Raw genomic sequence first — 25,810 nt, 5'->3', positions numbered from 1 at the left:
TCCTCCACTGAGTGAGTTCTGAGTCTTCTCGGTAAGAGCCTCGAACTATTGGAAATCTTCCTGTTGATATAAGAGAAAGTACAAACTATTCAGTTTTTTAAAACTAAACTTAAAAGATGGATTAAAATGAACCAAACTTGCAATCATCAATAACCAGAGGTGGAAATGTACTAAAATATTGTACTCAAGTAAAAGTACCAATACTTTGATAAAATATTACTCAAGTAGAAGTAAAAGTAGTCATCTGAAAATGTACTAAAGAAGAAGTAAAAAGTAGTTCATTTGAAATGTACTTTAAGTAAAAGTTACTTAGTTACTTTGCGTGGGGTGTGAGGGTAGTAGATATATGACAAGGGGTCAGAAATCCAAAACTATTTTGGAGCTCACGCGCCCGGCGCGACACAGGATATTATGTCACTTTTGGCGCGTGCCCTCTATGTTCACGTGCCAGTGCTGGTGCTAATCACATCATCATTCATCTGGTTCTGGTGTATATTTTCCCCCTGTAGATCTTCATTGTGCTGAATTTTTATTTATACTCAGTAACGGATAGGATTTATAAAGTAACTAAGTACAATACTTGAGTCAATACGTACTCAAGTAAAATACTAAATCCTGATTTTAAATTGTACTTAAAAAAATACAAAATACACAAAAAAAGTATTCAATACAGTAACTTGAGTAAATGTATTTTGTTTCTTTCCACCTCTTTCAATAACCTACCTAATCATGATAATACTTGGAATTGTGTTGCTATAGCATTGTGACACCTATTGTATTATATTGTATTGTATGTTAAATGTTGACCTACAGAGCTCAACTGCTAACTCTGGTGCATTTACAATTTAGGGTTAAATTGAAATGTTGATCAAAACCATTTCAACAGAATATACAAGCTAAAGGGAAGCAGTTAAAGGAGATTAAATATGAGAGACGTTATAAAGTAAAGTGCAGAAGTATACAAGGCCATACCAACAAGATCCTTAATCCGAAACCTCTAAAAAATGCTATGAAAAACAACATGTTTCTTTCAGGATGGTCCATAAAACGCCTTTGAAGGTGTTTAAAGAAAGCAGCGTCTGCAGTGAAAGTAGATTTTATAGCTCATTCATAGAAGGAGAAAGCAGTTTTACCAGATTCAGACTTCATTCTCGGTCTCATTCGCTAGTTTCAGGTCTTCAATAGCACAGAATTGAATTTAATGTGAAGTGTGAATTACAGCTGATATTGTCCAATAGGAGCCTGGTTGCAGGTGACGCCTCTGAACTTCTCTCACCCACACTTTATCGTCCACATGAGGATCACAGGGGGAGCTGGAGCCAACCCTGGTTTGCCTGTCCATCACAGGGTCAACACAGGGGGCAAACAACCATCGCATTAACTTGTACAGTCTTAATTGACCGTACAGGTTTTTGGACTGTGGAAGGAAAATCCACGAGTCCACGAGGAGAACACACATGCTCATGAGGAGAACACACAAACTCCACACAGAGACCTTTAGAGGCTGTAAGGCAACAGTGTTAGCCACTACGCAGCCATGTGGCCTCTGATCTTCAGATTATGGCGACATATTCTGTCGCCTTCTTTTCATGTTACATTACAACTCAGTAGAGGCTCTCTACACTGCCTGCTTTAAAACCAGATCATATCCCCTCCACATTCCCTGTCATCATTGAAGTTAAAGGGCAGGTTTGTGAAGCAAACCAGATAAAGCTTCTGTGTGAAATAAATCTGCAGGCCCCATTTTGTGGATCTAGGCCAAAAGCTAAGAGAATTGAGGATAAAGGCCCTCCTGTGTTCGTATTAACTCTTTGTTTCCATTCTGTCTGTTTTGTCTCTCTCTTAGTTTCGATACAAGACCAGGGTGTACAAACAGACCAATCTGGATGAGAAGCAGCTGGCCAAACTGCACACAAAGGTTTGAAGATAATATTCATGATATGATGTTAAATTAAGTGTTTATAGTTTTCATTCACACTCTGTGAGGTTGACTGTACTGCAGCATACTGTACTTCATGTACAGTATATGATACTGTACTTGTGTACAGTGTTTTTTTCTCTCTCTTATTTCTTAGGTTCAGTTTGTCTGTAATAAAGCAGCACTCTTCTCTTCACATGTAGGCCAGCCTGAAGAAATTCATGGATTATATCCAAACCAGTGCTGTGGACAAGATGGTCAAGTTCTTAGACAAGGGCCTCGATCCAAACTTTCAGGACAGTGACACCGGCGGTAAGAAGTGCAGCAGAGCCTGAGACGACGCTAACTTCGTGTCGCTTTGTCGGATTTTACTCGATTCCACTCATCTCCCTATACACTGTCCTCTTCTGGCTTCCGTCTACCCATAATGAAAACAATGAGAGACTGTGTTTGTATTCATTGAAGAAGAAAAGCCATACAAATTTACAGCACGGTGGTACGAAAAATATATACACTACGGTTTAAAAGTTTTCACCTATACAATTTTTTTGTGTTTTCCATTAAAAGTCACACTTTTATTCACCAAAATGAATAGAAAATATAGTCAAGACATTGACAAGATTAGAAATAATGATTTTTATTCAAAATAATAATTTTGCCCTTCAAACTTAGCTTTCATTGAAGAACCAGCTAAACTGTTTTCAGCTGTGCTAACATCGTTGCACAAGGGTTTTATAGGGTTCTCTAACCATCCAACAGCCTTCTAACGCGATTAGCAAACACAATGTACCATTAGAAGGGGTCGTACCTATGTTCCCCGGGTCCTATGTTCCCCGTTTTTCCAAAAAAGGTCCTATGTTCCCCACTTTGTATGTGACAGGGGAACATAGGACCCTTTTTTGGAAAAAGGGTAGGGTTAGGGTTAGGGTTAGGGTAAGAGAAAGGGTCCTATGTTCCCCGGTCGCATACAAAGCGGGGAACATAGGACCCGGGGAACATAGGTATGGGCTACACCTATGTACATATTCCATTAAAAACAAGACGTTTGCAGCTAGAATAGTATAGAGTGTATTTCTGATTCATTTAATGTTATATTCATTGAAAAAAGGTGCCTTTCCTTCAAAAAATAAGGACATTTCTAAGTGACCCCAAACCTTTGAATGGTAGTGTATGTCTAAAGTCTCCTTCAACACTGAAGGTGCACACAGGTTGAATGACTGACTAAACAGAAAACACGTTAAACGTTCAAGGTCTTTAATACAAAACAAATTCAGAACATGGTAGATCAAACTACCATCGAAACACAGAGCAAAAACAAGCCAGCACACAGGTGGAACTTAAAATGAACAAACAGAAACAAAACATCTGGGTTGACAGACCCTGACCCATATACGACACGCACTCGTTCTCTGTTGGTTTATTGAGCCGTGCCGTCCCATCGATGGTGACATGTCAGATAAGAGTGACAGCAAACACACAGTGTAAATGTGTATTTGAGATCTCCGCTCCTCTGCTGTGCAAACTCGACCTTTAAACTCCCCGCAATCCACAAACTCGTCCCTCCCTCTCTCCCTCCCCGCTCCATGTTTTGCCCTCAGCTCAGCAGCATGTTGGCCTCGCACTCTGTCACCGTATCAGGGAGCTCAGCCAGTGCTGTGCTCATTATTGGTGGCTTTTCTCAGATTCCGACGATGCCGAGGGGGCTCGCAGCAGATGGTTCGGTTACAGTTTGGGGTGTTCTGTTCTGTGTCACTGCAGACACTGTGGGAGCAAAGTGTCAACACATAAACACAGCCTGTCATCACGGGAGTGAAACACGAAGTGTTTAGCTCACAGAACTACTATTTCTAATTGCTGTCATTGAGCCACTGGACCTGACTGAAGCCTATTTGTCTGATCCGGAACTGGAATGATGGGATGGAACAATGTTAAGAGTTTGTCCAATTGCTCCATCCCCTGTTTTTCAAGCTATTGGCTATACAAGCTGTGACTCATTCAATGACTTTTGGAGAATTCAAACCTTTGTTTTCATTTCTTTTTGGTTACTTAGTTTATTTAGGTCACAGGTATTCACAAATAAATGCAGGTACATGAGAGTTGACACATATTAAGCACGCAAACTCAAGATTATTTTGCCTCTACCCTAAGTACTTGTTACCTGTCGGTGTGTGATTTATGAAACAAAAACCCTTGTTATCAAAACAAGAAAATACATTTGTCTCTGGACAAAATATTACTCTTATTTTCGTATTCATCATTTTGAAAGTTCAAATAGTGGTGTACATCGTTTGAATTCCTCCGTGCAGCTGTTCCACAGATCCACAGCCTTAACTGACATACAATTTTTCTTGACGTTTGTTCTAAATGCTGTTTTTATTTAAACGTTAAACATTTCCTCTGAGCTGATTTGAAATCCTTAACATTTCATGGATCAACCTCTAAAATGTGATTCTGATAGAGTTTGGTCGGATTAAAAGAACTGCTGTCACTTGGACTTTATAAGTAACTGTGGTAAATGTGAATATTTTTTAAGAATAGCAACAACAACAACAAAATCCTCCACTTGATACCAAAACATCTCTTTTCATAATTATTGATGTGGAGCTTTCAGTCAAGACCAACCACTTATTATTTATATGTACAATATTATTATTATTTTTGTGACGTATTCTGTAATGCCCTAGAAAACCATACTACGTATGCAACTGTGACTGTGAAATGACTGTGTTTCTGTTTGCTCACCTCCTCCAGAGACTCCTCTCTCCCTGGCCGTACAGTGTGAACCAGGTGGAGGTGAGTCCATCCGGGTCCTCGTGGAGGGAGGGGCTCATATTGACTTTCGCGCCAAAGACGGACTCACGCCGCTACACAAAGCTGTTCGAGGCCACCGCCATACGGCCCTGCTGGTAAACATTCACACGCGTTACCACTGTCCTTTCATCTCGGGCGTCACAAGTCACTGAGATTAACAAGCAGCGTAGGAGATGGATCTGATTAAGTATTATTGTCATTTGTGTGGCCTTGTCAGTAAATAGACTGAGTCAACAGATTGTACAGTAAGTTCTCTCATTTTTAAAAGGTTGAATCTGTAAGAATAAGTGACATCCATTGGTGTGAGTGCAGATCCTAACAAACTCCAGACTCTTCCGCTCATCCCTCTCTTGTCCCGCACATGTCGGGGAACTACGGCGGCCTTCGCATCCCAGAAAGGATGTCGTTCATCTTCTTTCTTTGTGTAGTAAGCCTCCACCTCAAAATTCACACTTTGTAAGGGCTGCTGTCGGCACAAGATATTCTGTGAAGCACAGCACCTTGACAAACATAGATACTGCTAGTAAATCCTCCTAAATGTTACACATTAGAACTTTAATTAAAGGAGAGAACCAGCTGCTTAGATTACATGTCTAATGTAGGAACACTTTTGTTTCTCTATTGTTGTGTTTTTTTGTGTGTCATTAAATATTCATTTATTAGAAATAGAATCTTTTACCAAAGACCCACACACACCTAAGTCTCTACCTGCGCCTGTAGGTCCTGCTGTCTCTGGGTGCGTCTCCAGACTACAAGGACCGGCGAGGGCTGACACCGCTATACCACACTGTGCTGACAGGGGGCGACACCTCCTGCTGCGAAACACTGCTGTATCACCACGCCAAGCTGGGCATCAGGGACGAGAATGGCTGGGACGAGACGCATCAGGTTTGTGTGCGTGTTTGTCTCCATTTGTTTATCTCCGTCGCTTTTTTTGTGTCTGTTCCTGAGAACATTGACGTAGATAAGTAGGGATAATAAATAAATGGTGCTTTGACCCATTTATGTGTTGCCATTTTCAGTTGTAGAACATAGGCACCATTGTATATTTACAGTATGTCACTCCTTAGCACAGGGTTTTGAAAGGTCACACATCTTCTTTTTATCCACATTCATAACATTTAAAGATGCTATAATGAGGCGTAACAAAGAGAGCAGCCTTCATAAAAAGAGCCACATCTGAGATGAAAACATCAAGCTCCTTTAGCTTAACCTTTTAATATGAAGGTGCATCAGTAAGAATTGAAACACTGGGTCACCACCAGCAGTTATTTGAAAAACCACCCTACCTTAGATTCCTAAAAGTGTCTTGTTGATTTTTGTGGTGTTTTGTGTAAAACTATCACAAGTAATGTGCTCTCTATACGTTTAAGTCGATCCAAAAGCAACATGTGTTCGGTAAAAACATTTCCTGCTGTTTGTATTTCACAAGCGTGTGCGTATCCTTCGTCGTTTGTCTGTGTTCCAGTTGTCTCCTTATGTCAAACCATTCATGCCATGAAACACTGCATCTCTCATCCTTTCATCCACTCATCCTGCAGCTGTGACGTGGAGTGGTGAGTCCAGGAGAAAACAACAACAACAACAACAATGACAATAAAGGTATCAGTCATTTCATCTCAGACGCACTTCATCCACCTTTGTCTGTTCATCTCTCCTTTCATTCATCGTGTCTCGTCATCGTAGTCTCTGTGTTTGGTGGTGTTTAAAAATCACCAAACCACATGTTTTGTATAACTGCTATACTCTACTCTATATAAAAAACACACTCTCTTGCCTGAGGCCCTGAAGAGAGAAAGCCACTGATTTGAACTCAAGAGATTGTCTTTACTTTCTTACAGACACTGATGTAATCAGCTCAGCCCACTTAGGTGAACACTGTACTATCCTCTGATGCTTTTATTTCCTTACACCGAGACGGTTTGACGTTTATTATCAAGCTATTATGACCCAGCTTGACAGAGAAAAGCAACATAAAAACCAAATGTTTTTTTTTTTTTCCAAGATGCTTTTTAAAGCTTAATACAACCAAAACAGCACTCTAATGATCTCACTGCAGCAGTCAACAATGGAAACGACGAACAAAACCCGTGTTTTGACACAAAGGAAATGTTCTCTCTTTCCCGACATGTCAGTGTGATCAGTTTTTAAATGTAGTCACAGACTTCAGTGTTGGTTCGACAATTAACTCGTTATCTGAGGAAATTAGTGACAGACTAAATGAAGATTTCATGGACAAGGATACCACATCAGGTGCCACCGTGTCCAATCAGGACAGGGATCTTGTAAATCAACATCACATCCAACGTTTTGTGCATTTAGATGCAGCAGAGAATGTAGCACAAGAACCTCACACAAGGAGTTGGGTCATGGATGAAATGTCAAGTGTGTTTATGGTTGATCTCATCTCGTCAGTCAGAAATGAGCATGTAATGTGGCCGTAACATCCAGTGTAATTAGATTAGAAGAATTAAAAAAACAACAACCTTAATCTGCACATTATGATCATGGAAATGACTGGACCTTTTTACAACTGTCAAATAATAATAAATAAAATAATTTGATCCATTTGAATAAACATTGACGAACAGTTCCAGGATTTGAGTTTATATCAAAGAAAAGGCAACAGATTGCTTTAAAATAAGTCATGTCAGGATGAGCGGTGAATCTCAAAGTCCACAGCTGGGACATGAAGGTCCCTCCTACACAAAAGCTAAAACGCTTTTCCTTAGAACACAAATACATTTATAAAGGTTTTAAAATATGAATTAACCCTTTAACACTTAAACCACTTTTTAAACACTTTTTTTCTTAATATATTTTAACCATGAAAGGGCCGGAAAACATCCTGTACCTGTGCACTTTTGCAGTTATTTTCAATTTACTGCATGTTAAAATAGTGTATTAACAATTTAAAATGAGGAAAAACAAAGAAACAACACTGTAGTTTTTGCGTGTTAAATTTGAACAGCAGAAAACATATTTAAAATAAAACATAAAATGTCTCAATGTCCAAAAAAACACAATTTTGGAAATGTTTTTTCCTGCAGCAGTGAAATTGAATTAACTAGAATTTTTCCGGTAGCACAAACCGTTACGTAATTCCAGTAATGTAAAGTGTGCTTGCTTGAACGTGTCATCTGTGATATGCTTGGTGTTAAAGGGTTAAGTCACAAATTTCCATGACTCCAATGATGCTGCAAAAATGTTCCTTTTTGTCTCCATATTATAATAATGATTCTAACGATGATAATGTCATTATTTGGCCTCATTGTGTCGTATCCGTTTACTGTCTCCGATCAACAGGCTTGTCAGAACGGCAACTCGCAGCATCTGGAGCACCTCCTTTTCTATGGGGCGGACTCATCCTCCCAGAATGCCTCTGGAAACACTGCCTTGCACATCTGTGCTCTATACAACAAGGTACACATGTTTTTTTTTTCCCACTAGAGATGATATTTCGCTGTTGATATAGTGGAGAAAATGTCCACAACGACCACCTAAATATGTATTTCCCCCAAATGTTCGCGCACTGTAACGCTGTAGCACAGAGGTACCATACTCTTTAAAGCCTGGTGACATATGACACGTCTACCCTAAGAAGAAAACAATGTACATTACTGTAATAATGATGTTTCTTGCAGGAAAGCTGTGCACGAATTCTGCTCTACAGGGGAGCAAATAAAGACACAAAGAACAACAGTGGGCAGACCCCGTTTCAGGTAATGGTCGTGTTCCTGACTGAGTAATTACGTGTGTCGGTGGACGCCTGCTTTAGTGTTTTATTAAGTTAATGTAGCAGAAAGAGCCAGGGCCTGATTTCACTTTAAACCATTACTGTGCTGCTATGCACGCGCAAGTCCCAGGTGGCACGAGCGTTTGTGACCCCGTAATCTGTATTATCTCTGTTAGTGCAGAAGAAGCCAGCTGAGACTGAGAGTGCTGTTTGTGTGTGAGTGAGTGTGTGTGTTTTAAAGAGAGTGAAAACAGGAGAGCAACAGGAAGAAAACAGAAAAATCTGTCATCCATATTGTGCACTGACCTGCATCATAAAAGCATTATTTGGGCATAAATGGACAAAATGTTAAATATGTTACATTATTTTCCTTTTTAAAGAAAACAGGAAATCTGTTTGGCTTTGACTCAGACTCATGATGTGAACGAGTGAAAATCTTTTCTTTATAATATAAATAGGGCTGAAACAATACCGCGATTCTTAATCAATTACTAAATGAATTGTCCACTATTAAGATAATCGAATAATCTGTGTTTTTTTAAAGAATTAAAACAGGTTTTCTGATTGATCAGCTTCTTAAATGTGAATATGTTCTGCTTTTATTTGCTCAATATGACAAAGAAATCATTAAAACTGAATCATATTGAGAACATCATAATTTCCAGGTTTGAAAAACATTTTCTGGACCAAACAATGGCTGGATTAATTGAGGAAAATAATTGACAGATTAATCGATTATGAAAATAATTGTTAGTTGCATCTGTAAATATCGATAAATAAATGACTGAAGAAGGAACTCATTGTAATCTGAACAGTCTACAATCATATTGTTGCTCCTAACAAATCATTTATCTTCATCTTTTTACATTTAGTGTATTCATTTGCGATGTAACTGTATTCAAAAAAAAATTAATACGTGTGTTTTTTGTCAGGTGGCTGTCATGTCCGGCCATTTTGAGCTGGGAGAGATTATTAAAAACCACAGAGATACAGATGTGGGTAAGTGGTCGAGGTCTGTTTGACGCTCTGTTATGTTCCAGTTGAGAAAGTTGACCAAAAAAGACACACATGGAAAGTTTGGATAACATAATAAAGAACGGTGATGAAAGCATTCACAGTTGTGTGGAGAAATAACACACACTCTCTCTCTTTCTCTCTCTCTGTCGCTTTCCCGCCTTTGCCTTCAAGTTCCCTTTGTGGAGTCTCCAAAATATGCTCCTCAGCGGCGAGAGAGCACCCGCACCCTGACGATACCCCACCCTCATCCCTTCCTGCGGGCCAACAGTGACAGCAGCATGAACCTGCCAGACTGGATGGCAGTGCCTAACGCCCCGGGGACCAACATCGTCTCTGTGCAGGTGTGTCCATGTTTGTGGCTCCATTCTGGAGATTCTTTTATCTCTCATTAGACTTCTGAATGAACACCTACAGGAAGTCTTGTATAAAGTACCTTAAACTGATACTTGAGTAAAAGTACAAGTATCTTACCAGACAATTAATTTGAAGTCACTTTTCTTTTTATAATATTACTTAAAGGTGCATTATGTAATAAATCTAAAGCAACTGGTCATAAAATCCTCCTAATATGTCACAGAGACTCAGGAATAATGTTCATATAACAAACTGAACTCGCCAACAACAACAGTACAGCCAAAATATTTGCATTAAAAAAAACATTTTGCAGACTACAAATCTTGTTTATGTTTTGGCATGTGGCGCCACCTACCGCTGTCTACCAATCATTGCAGTCAGTAGAGTCTCAGCTGCCGAGCAACCATGGGTTGCCAGTTGGGTCAGAAAACGAAACCTAAAAGACCTCGGCACCTTTAAGCAAAAATCTTAAAGTATATGACATTAACTGTACTTTACTGATATAAAATGTACTTTTTAGTTGTAGAAGTATTAAAAAAATGAGGAGTAAGGATTGAGTCATGGTAGCTCAGTGGTATAGTTGTGGGTTCAATTCCTGGCTCTGCTAGTCTATGTGTGCTTGAGTAAGACACTTAACCCCATGTTGAAGTGAGTGAAAGGCAAAACTCATCAAGACTAGATATAGTTTTATTTGGTAGTAACGAGTAACAAAAACAGCCAGAGGAAATGTAGTGGAGTAAAAGTAAAAGTTGCTACAAACATAAATAACAAAGTAAAGTACAGATGAACTTGAATGTTGTACTTAAGTATTTGTACTTTGTTACATTACAGTTCTGCTTACAGGTATAACTACTACAAAATGCAAAGTGGATTTCAATGGAGAGGAGGTTCCAAACCTCAGTGTATTTTATACGTCACATCCCAATACAAAGCGTCAACAATAAAGCACTGTACAAAATGTATTAATATTTATGCATTTAGACTTATTGTGCTGACTTACTTTCATTATTCGTTTACCAGTGCGAGTTGGACAGTGTGCTGGATTTGTGCAAAGTAGTTTTCGTTCTGAATGCAACAGTTGACGCATTAAAGCACATGATTCAGTTCACAATCACAAGGTTAAATAAGTGACAGATCTACTGTTTTGTCGTGACACCTAACTATGTAAAGAGAAATTTCACAGTAAAATGAAAACGAGTTGTGTGCTGCAGGTGGAGTCATGGGCTCAACCTGCTCACCTTCTGTGTTTTAATCATTAATCCACCGACTCTTCTGTTTCTGCTTGGTTGGACAAGAATGGGTTCGATATTTGGTGCTTTTAAACCTTTATGCCATGAGTTTCTGATTATTTCCTTCTAACAAAATAAAAGCTAAAGATATATTCACCTTTTTCTGTATAAATTATACATTTAACATTTCCACTGCACATGTGGAGTCAGGAGCAGCTGCATTTCAATAATTTAAAAAACAAAGGAAACCATTTAAGTGACATAATACAATACGATATTATAATGGATGTTTTTTTTTGTGCTCCTCTAGTGGTGAACGTGACACACTGCAACTGCTTGTTTCTTGCTTTTTCACTCAATATTGGAATCACAGACTCCTTTTTTTTTTAAATTTTATTCATATTAAATCATGCTGACTGTGACATGGGTGGATGGAGGATATATAAACTATTTATCTCTAGAGCCCATGGCAAGAGTTGACTCATAAATCAATATAAAATCAATATAAAATGGAAGTTAACCTAGAATAATTATGGAATAAAAATGTAATAAGTAAGGTTAGAAAGTCAGAAAAATTAAAAACATACAGAGAAGGACTGATGTTGTTGACCGTGATATGGAAATGTGGTTGGTGTGTAAGTGCAGCTACACCATTTTTTTTTTACAGAAATGCAAAAGAATAATGGTAATACTACATTTTTTCAACATATTCAATTTTGAAGGGAATATGAAACTTCACGTGCATGGATGTAAACTGTAACAACTCTAATTCTTCTTCTTCTTCTTCTAATAATAATAATTTCCAGCCGGCTGTACATGAAGAGGTTTATGCTGCCCTCTACAATTCAAACTTGTTGATAACACTTGTAAAAAACTGAAAATCTAAACTCAAAGTTGTCCTTCATTTATAGCTTTATTCTTTTATCCTCACCCTTGTTCTATCCTCACTCTATATTCTTTTTATTCTCATCTGTATTAAAATCTGAAATCCTTAAACACTTAATTAATAAACTTAAAGACGTTAACAAACATAAATATCTGTAACGGTCTTTCTCTCTCAGGGCTACAAACACACTGGCACCCTGCGAAGCTCCAGCAGTCCAAGAGGAGCGAGGACGCGCTCGCCGTCCCGGGGGAGGATCGGAGACAAGGAGGACCGGAGCAGGCAGAGTCGGAGACAGGGGTGAGTGGTGGAGGCTGCAGGTGCTGCACGATGATGATGTGTTGAATAGTTATAATGGCATTATTCTATGTGCACAGGTCTTTAAATGTGATGTAATGTATGTTTTCTAAGTCAAAAAAATTGTTCATATTTCAGCTCATTTTATTCTCTAAATCCTGGTTTTAGATTAGCCATGTTTGCATTTAAGTAGAACCTTTATTGAAAAACTATAATATAATATAATATAATCTCAGTATAATTTACTTAAGTAAGTTACATTTTTTACTACAGTTTCATGAGACTTTCTTTGTCTATTGGGAGTCACAAAATAATCCCCTGTGGTAAAAGCAAGAAACAACAATTCTACTAAAGTTTAATTTTAATAACACATTTTTACACCACTTTATAGATCTCATTATATCTCACTACTCATTACTTTTTGCAGCAAGCATTTGATCAGTTAATAAAATATAATACATTATATACACAACTTCATGACATGAAGTAGTTCAATGTAGCTTCACCTCAACCGGTGAATTATGAGTAATACAGTTGAATTTCGTTTGATAGAGCCTTTTATTTTTGTTCCCATGTTTCCCATTTATGTTACATTGTCTTCTTGACTCTTGGCTCCTCCCACCCAGGCCTGCCCCCACCAGCACCACCATACAAACAGCTGGGCAGCGCCGGCGCCTCTACAGCGCCGTCCCAGGACGAAGCTTTGTTGCTACTCGAGCCCACTCTGCGCAAGGAGAGCGAGAGATCAGCTTCAATAAAGGAGACAGGGTCAAAGGTGAAAATACGACATGTTTCAATATCACAGTCTGTAACTACTGTGTAGGTGTACTACTGTTTGGTTGTGTACTGGGGCATAAAACTGATCCCAAACCAGAAGTATCTGTCTGTGTTGTAAAGAAAACACAGTGTGTGTGTATCAATAAATATCCCCTGTAAAGGAACTGTGTAAATTAAATGAATGTCCGCATGACTCCAGCCAGACAGTTTTGACAACTACACATTTAAAAATAAGTGCAGGGCACATCTCAAATTATTCCTTAAAATATAATATAATATATAAGCTGTTGACTGCATGGGGTTGGACAGTTTCACAGGTGAGATAATTTACATTTAAGTGGGAAATAGTAGAAAAATATCAAGTTACCCTAACGCCACGTGATGTTTTATTCCTCCTCACCTGACGAATATAAATCACCGTCCTTTTAAGATGTGGTTCCAGCTTCTCTACAGGTTACGTGAGCATGTGGTTGGAGATTCAGTCTTTGGGGACACAGTCAGACCAGAAAACCACATCAAGAAAGCAAATTTTTCTTAAAAAAGCATGATATGGAAAGTTGCTATAAAAAAGCTTGATACTAAATATACAGATGGAAGAAGAGATATGTTGATATGTTGAGATATGTATATCCACTTTGTTGTTGCAGAGCTGTTGTGGTTATTATGGCAAATTGGCATAAATATGGCATTTCGCAACTATGAATAAGTGCATTTCCTGAACTACTGATTGAGGTCAACAATATTGATGTGTCAAGTGTGTTTACATGGCGTCAGATCAGTGTCCAGTCTTGTCTTCAAATGTCATTTCCTAATATGAGTGTAAGGTCTCTATATATGTCTGTATTCAATGTCTGCAGGTATGAATATGTGTGTGTTTGTGAGTGAGTCTAAGGTGTCGCCAGGTATGTATGTCTTGGTGAGTATGTAGGAGGTTTGCATGTCAGTGTGCGCGTGTCTGCATTATTTATTCTCCGTCTGTGTATGCTGTTATTGTCTTTTTTTGTGTATTCATTTAACTGTTGTACGTCTGAGTGTGTGAGTGAGTGAGTGTGTGCATCTTGGCGTGTGCAGTTTGCTTTTTTTTCACCCTGACATGCTTGTCTCTCCACTCCCCTCTAGTGTTGAGTGTTGGTGAGGGCGGTTACTGGGAGGGGACGGTCAGAGGTCGCACAGGCTGGTTCCCCTCCGACTGTGTGGAGGAAGTGATGCATCGGAGCCAAGACGCACGATCAGGTGATCACCGCCATTCTTACACACACAGCGCAGCTATTCACCTTAGGACACTCCATCCATCCATTTGGACAGCCTTAACAAAGCCTTATCCCTTTACTTAACCATAACCACAATTCAAATCTTAGCCCTAAACTCAACCAGTTCCCCAGAAATCCAGTTCTGCCTCATTAGGACCAGGTCTGAGGACTACTGACACAGACCCTGGTTTCCATGACTTCAGAGGACATTGCATTGACATACATTCGTTCCTGGAGACTTACTCTAACCTTAGCCATAATTACAACTGGCCAAATCCTATCCCTGTCCCTAACCTTAACCTAACTTTAAAACACCTTAAAATTTAGTTTACATTTGCATTATGGGGACTTGATTTTTGTCCCTTAAGGAAGTATGTTGAGAGTTTATACTGTATATACACTTATACACACTCATTATAGCTTTCTCTATGTAGTACTGTGCAAAAGTCCATTATATTTGTTGTTTTGGCAACACTATAATGACCATCCATTATAATTATTTATCTATCATTTCACTGGAACATATGTATAATAATGTGTATGAATATATGTATTTTTTTTTCAAATTGCTCCCACAGGTTAAAGTGTCAAGTATTCAGTGTGACTTACTCTTACACTTGAACAAAAGTGTGAAAAAGGTATATTCAAGACATGCCTGAGCGTTAATACACGTGTATGAGTTAAACTCATTGACAGCTTATATATATACTATACTATGCTATACTATATATATATAAGAATACAAGAGCAACGTTCACATCCTTCCAATCCAAATTCCAATCATCACAGAGTTTGTCGGACATAAAAACAGCAAAGCTTGCGGAGACGTATGCACAGAACTGTATGTTGAAGTTCCTGTGATCAAAGATGATGGGTTTACACCAGACGTGTCCAAAGTCCGTCCTGGATCAGATTTTATACGGCCTGCAGCTGCGGTTCAGTTTTATAATGTATTATTCATGGTCAGGGATGGACTGGGACAGAAAATCAGCCCTGGAATTTTGGCATTTTTCTACATATAATCTCACACACACACTCACACACACATTTTAAACACCATTCGCTCAGCTGCTAAGGAGTTTTTGCCCTGAAACCAAAGTCCAGGGTTTGCAGCATCCCAGCAGTGACAAAGAGTATGGCTTAGGTTTGGTTACATTGCCACTTAAAAATTATATTTGTGGCAATGAAAATAAGATTTTTATAAAACGGTGCATTTGTCTGTAACTTTTACTGTTACAAAAATGTCTGAAGGGACCATTGGCCCCTGGGAATGTTCACATTATCAAATTTGCCCCCCTTAAAAACGTTTGGACACCACTCGTTAACACCGACAGCAGTAAGGTTCTAGTTCTAGTACCATTGTGCTGATGCTGCTGTGATATATATATAATTTTTTTCAGAGAGCCGTGGGGAACGAGCAAAAAGACTGTTCCGCCATTACACAGTGGGATCCTATGACAGCTTCGATGCGCCCAGGTAAGAGCCTTTTCTCTGCTGTAATCCAGCACCTTCGTTTGATCCAAAGATGCAGTGTGTGGTGTGAACACGGTCTGAGAGTAATTGGCGCTGTTCGCTCACATGTCGATTGGCGCGGTTCATTCAGGGCAAGGTGACACCAGACTGATCACCAGAGAGGTGTTTGTGGTGAACGCCAAAGGCCTTGTAGCGCACTTTTGTCATCATTGCTTCACATGCAGTTTTAATAGAGGAAATGATGGGGTTCCGTACTTCTCTTAGTCGCGTGCATAGACTGTATCTTGCAAATTGAAAATGAGTCGCAGTTAGCCACCAAGGGGCCACTCTGCTGGTTGCAAAACAAACTCCATTTGAATGGACGACTGTGAGTAAGTACGTCAGTTTGAGGTTTTCAACAGAATTTTCTCTTCTTTTGAGAGGAGAGATTGCAAATATACCCGAATTAGAGGTCATGTAACACCTGGCAGATAATGACAAGACGTGTGACACTTAAAGGTCTGATATAACTACATTTATTTCACATAACAAAATGGACTCGATTTGTTGAAGTTCTTAGCTTCTGTAGATGTAGATTTTCTTACTAAACTTTGGCTGTAATTGAATGGAGTGTGCACCAGTGTTAATGACACCTGGTATCATCCAATAAGTGGTTTCTGGTTGCAAAAACTGACATGGCACTGGCCAAACTGTGAATCCTGAGGCTTCAAATATTGGCTTCAATTTGTTTTGCAAATGAAAGACTACATCCATTTTTAAATACAATAAATGGTAACGTGATGTACTGTAACTCATCTCACAGAATTCAAAGCAACAACCTCTTCTACAAGCACTTACAACCTTTGTAGCAAGAAGACCTGGGTTCATGACCCGGTCAGAATAGAGTTTGCATGCTCTCCCTGTGTCTGTGTGGGCTTTCTCTGGGTTCTCCAGTTTCCTGCCACAGTCCAGAAACATGCAGATTTGGGGATTAGGCAAATTGGACACAAATGTGAGAGTGGATGGTTGTTTGTCTCTCTGTGGCCCTGTGATGGACTGTTGAACTGTCAACCACAACTCTCATGTGGAGGATAGAGCAGTATGAGAGTGAATGAGTGAGTGAACATGTTTCTACAGCTTCCTAGTTTTTGACATACAGCACATGGCAGCAGAATTGTTTGCATGCTAACATACTGATTCATAGGTTCCAGTGGGCACTTCAGCCATCACCAGTGTGTGTGATGTATTGTGGGTGATTCATGCGGGAGGACGACGATGTGTGAGGATTCTCTGCCTCAGGTCTAGCAGTTGCTACATCGTTAAATTCCGAGGTTGATCAGCTGTGTTTTGACTCATTGTTTTCGCTGAATGTCGCCTGAGCACACAGGCAGATTTGTTGTCACGTGGGGGATTTTTAGAATGTGTTCTAATCTGTCCTCTGTGTGTCTGGCCTTTTGGTCCTCAAGTGCAGAGCCATGCTGTCAGGATGCACTTTGTAGGTGGAGGGAACTCGTCAGTGGTGTCAAAGGTGCCTTCATACCACCATGATGACTAAGTCTGCAATTTCTTTGTGTTCACAAGTATGATGATCTCATCAGATGATCATTGCTGCCCTTTATGCCCACCCTATCTGACTGCACATGGGATTAACCACATCATATCCAATAATATTAAAATATCAGAATGCCTACAGAAACAACAGAAAATCAGATAGACATCCACCTACAGTGCCTTAATCATAGACTGTATATAACAAGTGGAAATAGTAACAGTTTGCTTAGTGACGCCAAACAGGAAGTAAGAATATACTATATTGCCATCAGGGGGGTAACTCCATTAGTTGCAAAAAGATCTCTCTCTATGGGAAAATTCCGGAAAAAAAAAGAGTCATTAATGTTTACCTCGAGAGTTCATGGTCTCATGCTCTAGTTTCTGATTTTTGTGATTTATGTTCCTGTGTCGATAAAGCAAAAGCTAGAATTCAGATTCTATGGTGTATGTCCTGCCCAGTTGCCACTTAATCAGCATTTTTTCATACACCGCTCAACTACATTTCTCTCTTAAGCAGACATGAGAAACATACATCTTCATATTGTTTTAATTTTTGTGAACATAGACCCAGAAAACAAGCGGTGAAGACTCTCCTGTGTTGATTGACTTTGGGCTTGTGACTTCTTCCCGCTCTTTTTGTCACTTTAAGCCAAACTCACTCACTTTTGTGTGCAGGAGTTGAGCTGAGCAAAGAGAGAAATATTTACATAGAAATAAAGCCTTTGTCAATCACATGTATTATTCATATGAAATCTCTGCCTCTCTCTTTCCCTCGTTTATCAGTCATCATCATCATCATCATCATCATCATTCTTCAGCATTCCTCATTTGCCTCGGTAAAGCCTTTTTACAATGATTTATTTTCTCTTCGTCCCCACATTGACCAGCGTTTCTCTATCATGGAATCATTCATTATTAACACGCTTTTCATCAACTGTGACATTGTCATGCATGCGACACACTCAGTCATGCAAACTCTACACTCACTTACTATGTTTACACACTCTCACACACACGTACACACACACAATAATGGATAATTAAAGCCATGTGTACTGCAGCATAGACGGAGCCCAAGACTGTTTATTTGGCTAAACAGGCAAATCTGACTCAGAGCCGCCCTCACATGGGCCCACTTGTGCAGCCTTTATCTCTTCATGTAATATCTCACCTATCCCTCCTTTCATCCCTCTATACTTGGCTGCATCTCTTGACCGTCTCTGCATCCCTCCCTCGCTCTCGATTCATCGCTGCTTTGCTAGCCCCCCCTTTACTTTTTTAATTTTCTTCCCATCGCCCTCCCTCCCCTGTGGTGTCTCCATCTGGAGGTCAGGAGCTGAAGGGCACTCCACAGGGAGATGAGGGTTGAGGAGTGGGATGAAGGAGCATGGGTGAAAGAAGAAATGCAGAAGATGCTTTGTGGTTTTTTTTTGTTCGTTAGTGCTTCATTCGTATGTGGACACCAAAGTAAGACAGTAATTCATTTTGAAGGCTTGGACTTTTTGCCGATATCTGATATGCTGATATGTGGAGTTCTTGGGCTGATAACTGATACCGATTTACAGTATACGTCTTTCCTTTTGTCCAAATGCAGAGGTCATTTAGTCTCTTCTGTAGTTGAAATGAACACACTATTTTTCATAGACATGTCGCAGCAGATATAAAATACATTTATTGTGCAAAAATAAATAAGCTTTCACGATCTCACCTGCACCTTCCTCTCATTTTTATTATTATTGTTGTATTGTTGGCTGCTGCTCTCCTTCCCACTCTGACTCTGCAGGAGGCGTGACTGATTACTGCCAGACACCGGTGATCGTCTACACCTGCGCGGCTCCGCCTCACCTGCTCCGGATGAGCAATCAGTCTGCTTTCGGGTCCACGCCACCAACCTTAACATAACGATCTGACCAAAATGGACCCGGCGGACTTTGACACTTTAAAACAGGCCATTTTCGCTCAAGGCGTTTTAATCGGGCGCCATAGTCAGGCCCTCTCGGAGATCACTCAATCCCTCCGAGAGCTAACTGCTAACGCCGCTAGGTCGGCTAATTCCCTGGTAGCTGCTTCCGCTTCCGCTTCCGCTATTCCCGAACAGGCTACTACTGCTAACCTTAGTCAGTTAGCTTCCCCCACTAGCATGCCACGGGAGCCGTTCGTCCCGATTCCCGAGCGTTTCTCGGGTGAAATAGGGCGGTGTTCGAGCTTCCTTTTTCAATGCTCTCTAGTCTTCAACTTACAACCACGCACGTACCCGGATGATCACGCTAAAATCGCATTCGTTGTGAATCTGTTGTCTGGACGAGCCGCTCTGTGGGCCACGGCGTCTCTCGCCAATGCGGCACCCGGCTCCGTTAGCTACGCATCCTTCACCAATGATTTATGTAAGGTCTTCGACCATTCGCCCCAAGAATCAGATATCTCCACTGAACTAATTAACACCGAACAGGGCCGTTAATCAGTGGCTGACTTCTCCATTCAATTTCGTATTCACGCGGCACAAAGTTCCTGGAATGATTCGGCGTTACGTGCGATGTTCACACGCAACCTGGAGATACGGGATGAGTTAGCGGCGCGAAATAACGCTTACGATCTCGATTCCCTGATTGAGCTTTGTATTCTCTTGGATAACCGCATTCAGGAACGAGACCGCGAAAGAGCAGCTCATGCCCGTCACCCCACTAATCACTCACGCCCCGCTAATCCGGTTCATTCTCTTCACCCTTTTCTTCCTACTTCTCCTGGTTCACCTGAACCTATGCAGCTGGGGCGCACTCGACTCACCTCCGCAGAACGGACGGTGAGAGTCCGGAGCGGAGCCTGTCTCTACTGCGGCGAACTGGGCCACCTCCGTGCCACCTGCCCAGTTCGCCCAAAGGGACTAAGCCCGCCAACGCACGCAGGGTGTTGGCGGGCGGTGCCGTTTCCTGTGCCTCCCAGAAGCGTGTGATCCTCCCTGGGCAACTCCGGTGGGACCAGCAGTCAATTCCACTTTCCTGCCTGGTGGACTCCGGTGCCGACCGGAGATCCACGACCTCGACGGCAGAATCCTGGCAACAGTTACCCACCAAACCTAACCCATCGCCTTGGTGTTATCTGGTAATCACCACGAACTGATCCAACTCTTCCTGATCCCGTCTTCATCGTCTCCGGTCGTGCTGGGCCTGCCTTGGTTGTCGCTCCACAACCCGCGGTTCGACTGGTCGTCTGGACAGCTATCCAGTTGGAGCGTCCCGTGCCATTCTCGCTGTCTCCGTTCCGCCCTGCCGGCTCCGTCGATGGTTCCTGTCCCGAGTCCCCAGCCGCCGGATCTCTCCTCAGTTCCTGCCACCTACCACGACCTCGGAGAGATCTTCTCTAAAGACTTGGCTCTCTCCCTTCCTCCTCATCGTCCCTATGATTGTGGCATCGACCTCCTTCCGGGGGCTACTCTACCATCTTGACGCCTCTACAATCTTTCCCAGACCGAACGTACCTGCATGGAGGACTACATCAACCAGTCTCTGGCCGCTGGTCTCATCCGCCCCTCTTCATCCCCTGTCGGCGCGGGGTTTTTCTTCGTTGGGAAAAAGGATGGCTCCCTGCGTCCTTGCATTGACTACCGGGGTCTCAACGAGATCACCGTACATAATAAGTTTGCCCTACCACTCATGGACGCCGCATTCAGTCCGCTTTGTAAGGCTAGAATCTTCACCAAACTCGACCTACGCAACGCATATCACTTGGTTCGTATAAAGGAGGGGGACGAGTGGAAGACGGCCTTCAACACCCCTGTCGGACATTTTGAGTATATGGTCATGCCCTTTGGTCTAACTAATGCTCCAGCAGTCTTTCAGCACCTAGTTAATGACGTTCTGCGTGACATGCTCGACAAATTTCTCTTTGTGTATTTGGACGATATCCTCATATTTTCCGAATCCGAGGAGGAACACGTCCAGCATGTCCGCATGGTGCTGCAAAGACTGCTGGAGAACAGACTCTATGCTAAAGCGGAAAAATGCACCTTCCACGCTTCCTCGGTACCCTTCCTGGGGTTCATAGTCGACCGAGGAAAATTATCACCGGACCCAGCCAAGATCAGCGCGGTGAGGGACTGGCCCACACCTACCAACCGCAAACAGTTACAACGGTTCCTGGGGTTCGCCAACTTCTACCGTCGTTTCGTGAGAGACTACAGCAAGGTGGCTAACCCTCTCACCCAACTCACCTCCCCCCGGCAACCCTTCCTCTGGTCCTGCCAAGCCGACGCAGCCTTCCAAGACCTCAAGGTACGCTTTACTTCCGCACCTATCCTTTCACACCCTGACCCCTCTCTACAGTTCGTCGTTGAGGTCGACGCCTCCGACACTGGAGTTGGAGCTGTCCTCTCACAACGCTCCACTACCGACCAGAAGCTTCACCCATGCGCCTTCTTCAGTCGTCGCCTATCCCCTGCTGAAGTCAACTATGACGTGGGCAACAGGGAGCTATTGGCGGTCATTCTGGCCCTTCAAGAGTGGAGACACTGGCTCGAAGGTGCGTCCCTTCCTTTTATTATCTGGACCGATCATAAGAATTTAGCCTACCTAAGAGACGCTAAACGCCTAAATTCTAGGCAGGCACGTTGGGCCCTGTTTCTGGGGCGATTCTCGTTTACCCTCACTTTTCGACCTGGGTCCCGGAACGTTAAACCTGATGCACTGTCTAGAATATTCTCACCTGATCCACCTTCTCTATCCCCTGAGCCCATTATGTCTCCTTCCTGTATCGTGGGGGCTGCTTCCTGGCCAGTGGAGGAGAGGGTTCGGCGGGCTCAACGGGAGGAACCGGACCCGGGGAACGGTCCGGCCAATCGACTCTTCGTGCCCGGTGCGGCTCGCTCGGAGGTCCTACAGTGGGCACACAACTCCAAGCTCACCTGTCACCCCGGCAACAACCGCACCCTCCAATTCCTCCGTCAGCGGTTTTGGTGGCCCTCCATGATCCAGGACACGACCGAGTTCATCTGTGCCTGTCCCATCTGCGCCCGGGGTAAGACCTCTAACCATCCTCCTGCAGGTCTTCTCCAGCCACTCTCCATTCCTCGTCGCCCCTGGTCCCACATAGCAGTGGACTTCGTGACCGGTCTACCGCCGTCTCGCCTCAACACCACGGTCCTGACGGTGGTGGACCGGTTTTCGAAGTCTGTACACTATGTGCCACTCCCCAAGCTTCCTACGGCCATCGAGACGGGGGAACTCTTGGTCGAACACGTCTTCCGGCTCCACGGATTCCCACTGGACATCGTTTCCGACAGGGGCCCCCAATTCACCTCCCAGGTCTGGAAGGCATTCTGCTCGGCGATCGGAGCATCCTCCAGCCTCACTTCAGGGTACCATCCACAGTCCAACGGCCAAACTGAACGTGCTAACCAAAGCATGGAAAGTGCCCTCCGCTGTGTCGCTGCCCGTCACCCCGCCTCCTGGAGCTCCATGCTGCCGTGGGTGGAATACGCCCATAACTCCCTGGTCTCTGCTTCCACGGGCGTCTCCCCCTTCATGGCTACTCTGGGCTATCAACCGCCGCTCTTCGACTTCCAGGAAGAAGAGGTGGCCGTCCCGTCCGTCCAGACTTACCTCCGACGGTGCCACGCGGTTTGGAGACAGGTCCGGTCTTCTCTCCAACGATCTTCCAACCGAAGCCAGAGACAGGCCAATCGCCACCGCGCCCCGGCTCCCGACTACAGACCCGGCCAAAAGGTATGGCTTTCCTCTAAAGACCTCCCCTTACAGGTCGAGTCCCGGAAGTTGGCGCCCCGGTTCATTGGTCCGTTTGTCGTGGAGAGGATGGTCATCGCCTCCGCCGCCCGCCTGAGACTCCCCAGGTCCTTAAAGATCCACCCGACCTTCCACGTCTCCCTCCTGAAACCGGTGGAGGAATCGGACCTGGTCCCGCCCTCCAACCCTCCTCCTCCACCCAGGTTCATCGACGGAGGAGAGGCCTACACCGTCAGGCGCATCCTGGACAGCCGACGCAGGGGTCGTGGCCACCAGTACCTCGTCGACTGGGAGGGGTGCGGTCCGGAAGAGACGCCACTTCATCCTCGACAAAGACCTGTTGAGGGAATTCCACCGGGCCCATCCGGACAAGCCTGGTCTATCGCCCGGCTTGTCCGAGTCGCTGCAAACAAATCTCTGATTTTGACTGCACAGCTCAACTCATAACAGACAATATGGCATCAATTTAACCTTCACTTTTTATATCTCTCAGCACTTGCTATTACCATGGTTACACCGTTTAACATCAACTGAGTCCAATAACCTAAGCAAACTTCAAACCCATGGAAAATATACTCTGTTGAATGACTTCCTTTCCATTTCAACAGCCAAGGTTGTTAATGTGTATAAAATTGGACCAAATGTATTAGAAGTATTTGTGTGTTGTCCTGTTTCATTTAACATTAAGCTCCAAACAACTGTGCTGCTACTGCCTGTACATTTGTTCTGAAATTCCATTTTTCAGTTTTTGTTAATGTATGTCACATTTAGTTTTTAGTTTTTGAGACTTTTCTCTTCTTTTAAGAGGAGGGATCACAGACAAACCTTTATCAGAGGTCAGGTAACACCTGGCAGATAATGATAAGACATTCATTGTGTGACACTTTTATGTCTTGTATAACTATTTATTTCACTTAACAAATGGCCTAAATTTCTGAGGTTTTTTAGCTGCTGTAGATGTCAATGTTTTCTTGTTAAACCTTAGCTGTAATTGGATATTAGCCATGATAAGAAAAAAAAGAAAATCAAATAAAACAATATATTAATCAAGGTGACAAGAGTATAGTTCTCACAGGAAACCTGGTGTATCTCTTAAAGTGAGGTCATGGCATTTTCGTAGATTAGCAGCTGTAGTTATCATAATCTGGTGCATCACATGCTTTTTTTTATATATATATATATATATATATATACAGAACCATCTGGGAAGGCTTTGTTGAAACTATTTGGAAAATGCAGCTTCTTTCAAATTGGAATACTTGACAGGGGATCGGATTAACCGACTGTCTGTTGTTGCTGACTATCACAGTTACCAAAGCCAGTGAAGATAAAAGCAGAAACATTGCATCATGGATAAATATCTTGTCTTTCAATGAAGATATCCTCTTCCAGTTCTGATCCAACTGATGCTGCAGCATTGTTGTTATTGAAGATTTACTTCTCCCTTGTTGTCACATGTAACATGATATAAGGACTTCAACCGAATGTGATGCAGATTGGGCCAAACTATTGTCATTTGGCAACAAGGAAGTAGTTTCAAATGCAAGATTATTCACTAATACAAATGCCCTGCAAGATTATAATAATCTCTCTAAAAGTGACTTGCTCAGTAACACCTCTTAAAAAACAGAATAATGTTTGCCCACTATGACTACTGGTCATATACCAGTTTGTTTTTATTGTCTACGAATTGGACTGTGATTTCTATTGGCCGGAATTGTAGACTGAACTCTCTGATAAATCTCACATTAGCCCTAAATATTGGTTAATTTCAAATGGACAGAGTCATCTTCCACTTTATTGTGTTTAAATGTAGTGATTGTCAGTGAAGGTTGTCACTCATTGGTTACTGTGGGCTCCACACACTGCAGCAAAAGACAACTCATAACGATTAATAATGAAATAACACCTTAACGACATGTAAGACTTTTTGGTTCAGCTTCAGTTTTAGCTGCATTTCAACCAGATTATGACACTCGGCGTCACTTTTATGAATAAAAAAAGAATAAAAAGCGATGAACGGGTGGTTCATCTGCTCTCTCTGTCCTTGCCACAGATGCATTAAGCGACTCGACACAATCTGTACATGCTGCTGCTCCTCTGGCAGCCCACAGGAGACCATTTTTGGGCCAACGGTGGGTCAAATAAGGACGAGCGATCGTGCGGTTTTGGAGGGAGAGTGGCAGAGCAGTGGAGCTGTAGTACCACTGCTGTAGTGGTTTGTTACGCGTGCATCACGTCTTGCTTGTGCATATGCAACATAACTCGTACATCTTTTACTCTCGCACACACACACACACACACACACACACACACACACACACACACACACACACACACACACACACACACACACACACACAAATGACCCTCTCTCTCCCCCTCATCACACATGCTTGCACACACGCACACACACACACGCACACACACACACACAGACATACTGTACTCGCAGACTCACAGCGGTATAACCTGACATGCAGGCACAGAAACAAAAAGGCAGAGAAGAGGGAGGAGAGGGGACAAGAGTTGTGATCGTCCTCGAGTACAGGAGAGAGGCAGTGGGGAGAAAGAGAGAGAGAGAGACGGAGGAACCTAGAAGGAAGGACGTAGGACCACTTCGACACTCGTGGATGGAGGCTTTGAATTAGAGATGATGTGAGTGCCTTTTCGAGAGAATCTGTCCCTCTCCTCTCTCTTTCACTCTCCTCTTCCTCCTTCCGCCACTTACCCACCAGCTGTTTCTCTGTCCTCTCGCCTCTTCCTGTCTGCGTCGATGCGTCTCCTCCTCCTCTACCTC

General features: G+C 42.5%; 1 protein-coding gene across 1 annotated transcript in view; it reads left to right on the top strand.

Annotated features, from left to right (window-relative positions):
• The window catches only part of shank1 (SH3 and multiple ankyrin repeat domains 1), a gene marked incomplete at both ends in the record, with an annotated part of 56,926 nt that overhangs the window by 12,482 nt on the left and 18,634 nt on the right, over window positions 1-25,810 (top strand). Inside the window, 12 exons of the mRNA XM_083896853.1 lie at window positions 1,847-1,918; window positions 2,122-2,230; window positions 4,670-4,824; window positions 5,450-5,617; window positions 8,036-8,152; window positions 8,374-8,451; window positions 9,398-9,464; window positions 9,654-9,823; window positions 12,127-12,248; window positions 12,872-13,020; window positions 14,142-14,255; window positions 15,673-15,748. Of these exons, the coding sequence (XP_083752979.1) occupies window positions 1,847-1,918; window positions 2,122-2,230; window positions 4,670-4,824; window positions 5,450-5,617; window positions 8,036-8,152; window positions 8,374-8,451; window positions 9,398-9,464; window positions 9,654-9,823; window positions 12,127-12,248; window positions 12,872-13,020; window positions 14,142-14,255; window positions 15,673-15,748 (1,397 nt within the window). The remainder of the gene's footprint in view (window positions 1-1,846; window positions 1,919-2,121; window positions 2,231-4,669; window positions 4,825-5,449; window positions 5,618-8,035; window positions 8,153-8,373; window positions 8,452-9,397; window positions 9,465-9,653; window positions 9,824-12,126; window positions 12,249-12,871; window positions 13,021-14,141; window positions 14,256-15,672; window positions 15,749-25,810) is intronic.

The sequence above is a fragment of the Microchirus variegatus genome (genome assembly GCF_963457635.1).
Source record: "Microchirus variegatus genome assembly, chromosome: 10".
Taxonomy (NCBI): domain Eukaryota; kingdom Metazoa; phylum Chordata; class Actinopteri; order Pleuronectiformes; family Soleidae; genus Microchirus; species Microchirus variegatus.
This window is presented reverse-complemented; position numbering and strand designations above follow the sequence as displayed.